The sequence below is a fragment of the Etheostoma spectabile genome, chromosome 7, assembly GCF_008692095.1.
Source record: "Etheostoma spectabile isolate EspeVRDwgs_2016 chromosome 7, UIUC_Espe_1.0, whole genome shotgun sequence".
Lineage (NCBI taxonomy): Eukaryota > Metazoa > Chordata > Actinopteri > Perciformes > Percidae > Etheostoma > Etheostoma spectabile.
Genome location: NC_045739.1, coordinates 10,521,380 through 10,530,860, shown reverse-complemented (window position 1 = coordinate 10,530,860; position 9,481 = coordinate 10,521,380). Strand labels below are relative to the sequence as shown.

Sequence of the window (9,481 nt, the reverse complement as noted above, 5' to 3'; positions counted from 1 at the left end):
AGAGAGAGAGAGAGAGAGAGAGAGAGAGAGCTCTAACAGGTGTCGACGAGGACTGCACATGGACCAAACATTGCGATAAGCGATACAGTCACAACCACTCTGGATAGGAGCGTCAGGTTGCCGTGCGTCCGTCATTTGGAATTGCATCAAAAAGTGTTCCAACAGGCATTTTCTCAGCTTCATTTTCTCCCAAGTTAGCCGCATTTAAACTCAATTTCTACCTGGAAAGAAAAGAGGGGATTAAGCGCTGATTGAGAAACTCTCATCACTTTCCTGGCATCTCCTGCGCACCCCTCCGGCTCTTCATCCGATACTCCAGCGGTTCAAAGCCCTTCAGTCATTTTGGTGGGACGCGGACTGCACAAATGCACAGAGAATATTATCCACCCAAAATATTGTTTGGATCATAAAGAGCAGATGGTGAGTTTTTTTGTGTCTTTTTTTCGGTTTCTGTTAACTATTTCAAATTCACTCAGCACACGTTCAAAGCGCATTGTAAAAACAATCAGGCATTTAATGTAATTTACATGTATAAAGAAATACAATAAAACTAAATAAAATGATTATTTTTGCTTATTTCTAGAAAACACCATATTTAATTTAAACATGTACATTATTTTGATTTATATGTATCTTTATACATTCTTTGAATTAATGCAGTTATGTTACAGTTCAATGATAAAACAGTGGTAAATAAGGACAAATCATTTATTATGTGTCTTTGCGCTTTTTGCTTTTCTTTTCAGATGCTGACATAGTCAGAAGAGGAATCTGTCAAAAGTGTTATTGCCTTCCTGAAAACGTCACCTTTTTAACTTGGACAGTGGAAACAAGATAAGTGCAGGGTCATAAAATGATTGTGTCAGGAAAAGATCTTTGACAAACTTTTGTCACTTGCAGTCATGGCATTAAGTGAGATATCCGCATGAAGTGAAACCCTGTGCTTTGGAAGGGGGGGGATTGAAAGAAGACAATTTCTGAAAAAACTGTAAATCATACTTCATCCAGCAAAACAAACAATACCTCCACTCCCTGCTCAATAAGCTGAATTTGGCACCAGCCCTGGTTTCAGCATACTTTTAACAAGCTCCACTTCCACAACAACCCTCTCAGTGCCAGTCATGGTGTCTGTCTGAGGCGGAAAAATAAACTGAAGAGGACAACGGGTGAAGTCAAATAAAGGTGAACCAGATTTCATCAGATACAATTTTTTTTGTAGTGTGTCACCACAAATCTGAGCCATCTAGATTGTTGTGTTTATTTCCTTAAACACTGTGGTGTGTAAAGTTTTTTGTCTTTTTAACCATACCGACAGGCTTTTAAATATCGTCCTTCTGGTCGCTTTATCATTTCTCAAGGATCTCAGTCGCTTGTTTCCCTCCTGGCTGTCTTCCATTTTGCGTTCTCTCATTCATACTTTGCCCAGTGATACACTGTTCCCCCCCACCCCTCTCCACATCCTTCTTTTAAACCATACTGGTTCTCTGAGAGGCTTAATCCTGGCCGGCACTATTCCAGCCAAGGGGGAAGAGGACTTCCTGACGCTGGCCGCTTCACGGCTAACCCGCAGGAAACGTGTCATTGGAGCTGCTGTAGGTGTGGCCATGGTTCTAATACTGTTGGTGGCCATTCCCCTGCTGGTCCACACAACCAAGGGGGGGAACACTGGAAATGCAGGGAGCCATTATGAAATGCTTGGAAGCTGCAGGATGGTATGCGACCCGTATGCTACGTCTCAGCCTGGCCAGGAGCTGACAGATGTGTCTCCTCCGCCCCAGGATTACTCTGGGAAGAAGCTAAAGTCTGGGCTGCGTGGGCCTCCAGGGATCCCTGGTCCTCAAGGAGCACGTGGACCCCCTGGAGAGCCAGGCAAACCAGGGCCACAGGGACCCCCAGGTCCAGGTCCGGGTGGCTATTCTCCCTCACTCTACACTCCCAAAATTGCCTTTTACGCAGGGTTACGCAAGCAGCATGAGGGGAGTGAAATACTAAAGTTTGATGATGTGGTGACCAATGTAGGTAACTACTATGAGCCCAGCACCGGCAAGTTCACCTGTCCTCTGCCTGGCATCTACTTCTTCACCTACCATGTTCTAATGAGAGGTGGTGATGGGACCAGCATGTGGGCAGACCTGAAAAAGAACGGACTGGTTAGTAAATATGTGTGTGTGTGAGTGTGTGTGTGGTGTTGTGTGCTTGAATATGTGCATGCATGAAGGTAAAGTAGAAGGTCTGTATGTATGTTGTATGTATGCACACACACGACCAACTATTTTTCACTGTTGACCATCCTGTGTTACTATTGACTTGTATTCACCTCAGTAATATTGAGCTCTTCAGATTCAGAGCACATTCCACTTAGCAGGTGGCAACATGACAGCCAAAGAATGAAATAGCAAATGTTCTCCTCATTAAGGGGAATTCATGCCATACAGTCTACGGATCACAGCTACGGATATTTGCATTCTCACGTGTACTGTGGCTAAATGACAAGTGGCAGAATGCGGGTGCCACCAAAAGGAACAGTCTAATTAGTAAGTATCATACACAGAGCTTGATTATCTCCTAAACAGAAGTGCAAAAGTGCACAGGAGAAATGTCTGTTAGTACGTGGACCAGTCAGTTTACACTTCAGCTAAATAAATAATGAATGTAAAATTGACAGTCCACTCATCCCCTCCCTCATTCCCCAGACACTAATTAAAGACAGAGGGGCTGATGGGGGGAAGAGGAGAGGAGAGGTGGGAATACATCACAGGGATTTCATCAGAGGACTCTAAATTCAGGAAACATTCTTCAAGTTGCTTTTTACATTCATTCATTCATCAAGGACTTGAAATGTAAATACTCACTGCTCAGACCTCACACTCTGGACATGTAGTGCACCGAGGACTGTTAAAACAAGTACACACAGGCTTACGTAGGTTCATACATACTGTGTGGTTTAAATCCACAGTAAGACAAGATTGCTTTAAAACAGTTCATTTAGACCCTGAAAGAGATTTGTTGAGATGAAAACTAAATGTTTAAAATCATTCCTTGTTAATTATTGTTAGATTTAATATATGCCACAAAGGTGAATATTTGTTTAAGGCCGCATATGTCCTATATTGTCATTCAAGTCATCTTAGCCTGCTAAATAATGTATACATCTTAGATTAGATCCCCGTAACACCTGCTATGCTTTCCTCTCCGAACCCCTTTCCAACATTGATTCTCCATCAATTATCTTTTCACTCAACTCAATCATTTAACCTCACCCGGGTCCATCTGACACCCGTCAGGTGGCCTCCTTAAACAGTTCTGTTAAAAAGAGCACTCACCTAACAAGTATCTACCCAAACAGAGCAGCTGGTAGATGGAAATGGAGTGTATATGAAGTGCTGCAGAATGCCTGATCATGAGTTTTTGAAGCCCTGAGGCAAAGGTACACTCTGCCTGTCAGTCAGTGCCTCAGGTTTACTAAATGGGCACTGTGTCTGACAGGCTGCATTACTGACTGTTGAATCAAACGGCCTGTTTTACTATTGCCGTAGGTGCTGAGGCTTCACTGGATATTTTATCTGCCCACTGCCCACTGCATCCCCCCCTCAAAAAAAAAAAAAAGGATTGCCGAAGCCACAAATTTGCCACATTCTTTTCCCGCTTGTGTTGTAACTTTTACACCTTAACAGACAGATAAGGTCATTTGTAACTTTCAGTTTGTTAGGCTGCCAGTCCAACAGATTCACGAGTTGGACAGATGCAGCAAAAATGAATGAAACACAAGAGACTCAACATGACATAGACATGCCGAGACGTCTACTTTGAGACGTGAAAGGAGAAGCAAAACAAGACAAGTGAGTTGATGGGAAGATCAGGGGTGGAGCAGAGGAAGATAGATGACTTAATAGAGATGTGGAGACAGTGGGCTGGTAGACGAGGCATCAGGGAGGCTGGTGGTGAAGGCCAGGATGAGATCAGGCACGATGACCAATGGACACCCACTCAACACGTCTCGGCATGACAAGTGATCAAGGTCGGCCAGAGGAAGAGAGAAAATTGGTTTGCAAACTGTGTTTATGCACCAAATGCAGATAGGGAGGTGGTCAATTAATTAATTCTAGATACCAATAGATTTTCTCTGGGAACTGTTGATGACTCTTGAATCTTTGCTAATGATGTTGAAAATAGGCACACTGCATCGGCTGCTGGACTTATGTCGTGTTACATGAGTGTGGTCTAAGAAGGATGTGCTGACTGTGTGGCAGGGGCTTTCATGATTCCTATAGATCCGATACCTATTACATTCACTAAATCCCCACTCTGTAAAGCCCAGTTGCTTACACCTCAATCTAACTTCCACAAATCATTGCAGCATGACAGGGTTTTATGGCCAGGGTATTTGTGACGGATGGGGGTCACACTTCAGTTGCTTCCGTGTTTGTAGTGCAACGGTAATTGACTACAATTCCAACATATTATGTGGATTTTTTGCTCAACACTGTTACACCGCATTCACCCACTGTTAAATGTTAAATGCACAGTTAGGAACCAGACGCCACACATTGATAACATTTAATAACACAGTTTGGAAAGATAATGTATCCATATAATATCCTCAATGATACTTAATGATTGAACATTGATTAAGCCTTGCTCAAATTAAATAGTTATGAATGCACTTCTCATTGGTGCCATTGCTATTATAAATGTGCTTAATCACTCTATTTCTAAATCACTTTCAAGGATACATGTGTTGTATGCTACTTAATATTCCATCTTGGTACCAAATATTATTTAGACAGCCTATGCTAATGTTGGCATGCTTTTTAGTTTAAGGCTTTCTCCCTTCCCCCTAATTAACTAGTTTGCAAGCTGTTCACCTATACTCATATATATTCCCATAGTTCACCACTGTATATCTATATTAAATATTCTTAATACAATGCCGAAAAATAGATACTGGTCTGGCTCCCATTTAATCTCTCCCTTGTTTTGTCACCTGTCATATAGACCCTTTTCATAGCTCAGTTAAAGGTCAAGTAACTTCACACGCTAGTGTTAAAATGTCATCACATGCTGTAATGGCCGGTGCCTGTATTAACTTCTCCAGTGCAGAGACATAGCTACCGGTATGCTACAGGTGAAACATAATTAGCTTCGTAGTGAGGGGCCAGAAAGAGTTAGATACAAAGCAGAATTAGTTCGATGGAGATAAGTCATATGTCTCTTCAGTCTGAAAGAGATCTAAATAAAATCTCAAAATGCAGCCGACCAGAGACTGTAATACTGAATGACAGGTAATAGCAATCTAAGGCACGGTTCAATGCTGCTGTTGCTTGTTGCCATGTAATCCCCAGGCTCCCAAAGGAGAGGGAAAACCTATTTAATAAATATTCTATTTCCACAACAACCCCCCCACCCATCCCCAACCGTGGAGTCCCTTAGGGAAGTTTAACAGCTACTTTTCCATTGTCCCTGCTCTAAGAGGTCAGTATATCACAGTGAATGAATCCTGTCAGTTTTATTACCAGTGGAGCACAGACCCACAGATAAAAACAAGACTTCATATACCCCCACATCTCACCGGTCTAACAAAATAGCCTCGCTTGATCAGGTCCCCTCCCTCTCCTTTCCTCAACCCCCTGGCATTTGTTTTTTTCTCTCTTTTCTTTTTGTCTATCCTTGTCTGTCTTCGGCGCTGCAGCACTACTTGTAAATGACACTGCAGCTGCTCCCCACACCGTCACCACCCGTCCTTACTCCAGGCCTGCGGCCCCCTCTGTTCCCAGGCATGTTTACTGGAGGCCCAATAATGAAAGGGCTAGGCGGAAACAGAGACCACCACGGGCAAACCCTGTGGGCCCCTGCCCCACGGCTCACAACCCTTCCAGCTCCAGGATCAGCACAGTGTGCTGTCTGGTTCACAGGGATCAGCCCGTGTCCTCCAGCCGTAGCCTTTTCCTCTGTTGGCTTCCTGTCCTAATCCTGCCACAGCTCCCTTGTACCTCTGTCTGGCATCTGCATTAATGGATGGCTTGCATTATCCCTTTGCACATAGGAACATCAGCTGAAGCACCAATTCATATATCATATATTTGCAAAATTATCTCTACACTGAGTGATTAATATTATTCTGTTGTATTCAACCGCACTTTCATGCATTAAGTCATGAGAATCTGAAGAGGCCTGAGGGGGGAAATATCTCCCTACAGCTCCCTCCGTTGCACTGTTTGGCCAAAATAATGAGCAGGATGACATATGCCTTGCGTCGATAGGATGTCACAACAACAGAGTCACTGTCAGCTGCAGCCAAAGATGCAAATGTGATATTGGCTGTCACTACACATGTCAAGCAAAACAACAATATAACCTTTACAGATGATAAGAGATTGGTGTCATTATTTGAGAGATGGTCTTATGGGGGCCTAAGAAAGAATAGATTATGTTCAGTGTTTAATTGTACTAATTGGGCAGTCTGGGTGACAAGAGAAAAAAATAGAAATAAAAAATGTATGGCTCTGCTTATATAACAAATTATTTAGATTTTTTTCTAAATGCTCAATGTTGCCTGCTACTGTTGTAAGAGAAAATATTTTTTTCTCTTATGAATTTTGATTTTCCTTTGAAGAACATGGATGGAGCAAGAATGGCATGAACAGATACAAATATAAAGGATGTCATGGGTGCCCAAATAGCTCAGTTGGTATAGCGGGTGCCCACATGTAGAGGTTTACTCCTCGACGCAGCGAGCCCAGGTTTGACTCCGATCTGTGGTCCTTAGCTGCATGCCATTCTCCCCTCTCTCCCCTTTCATGTCTTCAGCTGTCCTGTCAAATAAATCCCTACAAATGCCAAAAAAATAAGGATGTCAGATTACATAACAGTATTTTTATCTCTCCATCTGCACAGTATTTTCATGAAGTGATAAAATAATTCAGTTACTGGATTTATTTTTCGTTTCTAACCATTTTGTTGCTCTCAGTCACATTATCACTGGCACCCTGGACTTAAGGATTTTGTAGTTTCAATTAACTTTATTTCACTTGACTGTTTCCAAAACACACATTATGCAGCAATTAATTGCACATAACTATATTTTTAGGAGACAAGAATGCAAGGAGCAAATTTACATGCCATATCCCTCCTATGCTGTTTTTTAACACAATATTAAGCCTCCATTACCATACCTTAGACTATAATTGAATTAGATGCAGGTACATGATTTTGATAACATACAGGTTTGTGGTTGTCTGAACAGGTATGTCTTTTACTTCTCCACATCCTAGACGACTTATCTAGAAAGACTAAGAAACGGGTATTACTGTTCCTCATTTTTTTTTCCCACTGAGGCAATGTTTCTCTCTCTATTTTTTAACCTTTCCTACATAATGTGGCTATAGTGCAAAGTTATCCTACATGTAAAACAAGTAAAGCTAAATAGCTCTGCAATGAGAAATAAAACTTAAGGTACAGAATCTGAAAACTAATGAAAAAGACTGTTGCAGTAGTGTAACTGTAATGCCTCTTGAGATTGACTTCTCTGCTTCCTTAATCAATCTGGTTAAGACTGGACAGCAACATGCTCAACCACTGGACAGCAACATGCTGTATGTTGGATGTGACATCCATGACCTGCATTTCATTTAAAGAAACCATGCAACATGCATAGGTGGCACATGGAAAAGAGCATATTATTTTTAGTTACAGTAATTCAGCCTCTGTTACTTAGTGATTGACTGTTTTCAAATTGATGCATACTCGTTGGGGGAAAGGAGGCCCCAGTGATGGGAATGACATGATGGTAGTTGAGTTGCAGATCATATTCTGGGGCTGTCATCAAGATGTGCGGGGCTTGTCTGGCTCTTGACACAGATTGAGTGCTCCCACTGTAGCTGGACACTGAGCCAGACACAAGGCCACTGATGGCTGACATATGTCTGATGATTGGAGCTGCTGCATCAGAATTATTGATACATCCTACTTAGGAGGTTTTTAGGAATGCAACCTAGTGTATGATCTCTATCTATCTATCTATCTATCTATCTATCTATCTATCTATCATCCTTCTTCCATAAAAAAATGTTGTTGTTCACCCACACTATACATGAACAACTTTGAGAATCTTATATCATCTTATACACACACACACACACACACACATATGTAATATATATATATATATATATATATATATATATATATATATACACACACACTTACAGCATATATAGACCTATACTGTATATACAGTACACAAATTTTAGTTTAAGACACTGACACATAACATTGCATCTCAAAAATAATGCAGTGATATATGCTTAGTATGTTGCTTATAAGATTAAAAGTACAATAATAAATAAAAATTCCTGGTTCCACTACATCTGTAACTCAATCTAGGCATGTGTATTTAAACGTCAATAATGAGTTAACCCAATAAAATGTGTTAACAAACAAGTTAAGATCTACTGCTGCAGGGTCAATAAGACCAAACTCACACAGCATGCAAATGTGAAACTGTCTGACTTCGGCCAAGCCACTCAATATCATCCACACTGAGCCGGCCGAGGATCATAAGCAACAGGTCAATAGCTGGTACGGATAGTGATGCTCTCAGCTGAGCAAGTTTTCCCAAAGACAACCTGTTGTCCCCATCGAGTCCGCTTATCTTCACAAACCAAACAGATCTCTTCATAAAATAGAATAGATTAGAATGGAATCGAACAGAAGAGAATAGAATAAATCTTTATTGTCCACCAGGGTGGACATTTTTCTTTGGCTCGCCAGACCTACAACACAGATAAACATACAGACATCCCAAACAAGCACATACACAGATTGGTCCTTAGCCCTGAGCCCCAGCTCCAGCAGATCAATAACAGGCAGAGTGGCTGTGTTTTCAGTCCACCTTTAGAGTCACAGGTCACAGTCCCATCCATCTGTTTATCCAGCATTAATGCGGAGGTGATGTCGTAATCACAAGTGTCTCCTTTAACAGTTGATAATTGATCATCAACCACCCTAAACAAAATGTGATAAAGGAATGAGATATGGTAGTTTAAATGAGCTGCTGAGTTCCTGGAGCTATTAAGTGAGTGACATTTGCAAGTGTTTGTTCAGTTTTGTCCATGTTCTAATTGTCAATGCATATATCCTCTGTGGGTGACAGGTAAGAGCCAGCGCCATCGCTCAGGACGCTGATCAGAATTACGACTACGCCTCCAACAGTGTGATCTTGCATTTGGACGTGGGTGATGAGGTGTGTGTGCAGCTGGATGGCGGGAAGGTCCACGGAGGGAACACAAACAAGTACAGCACCTTCTCCGGCTTCCTCATCTACCCAGACTGAATCTTGTCCTTACTCACGGAGAAAGGACACACACATAGACATGTTCACAGACATATGCAAATGAAAGAACATACACAGATATGCACATGCACAATGCTTGCATGCACATACAAAATGATACACACACACACACACACACAAACACACACA

General features: G+C 41.8%; 1 protein-coding gene across 1 annotated transcript; it reads left to right on the top strand.

The window, feature by feature from the left end:
- Positions 1-41: 41 nt before the first annotated feature.
- On the top strand, positions 42-9,474 carry c1ql4a (complement component 1, q subcomponent-like 4). Its single transcript, XM_032520925.1, has 3 exons — positions 42-420; positions 747-2,150; positions 9,152-9,474. Exons 2-3 carry the CDS (start codon positions 1,605-1,607, stop codon positions 9,329-9,331), a joined length of 726 nt encoding a protein of 241 aa, XP_032376816.1. The 5' UTR covers positions 42-420; positions 747-1,604; the 3' UTR covers positions 9,332-9,474.
- The last annotated feature ends 7 nt before the right edge of the window (positions 9,475-9,481 follow it).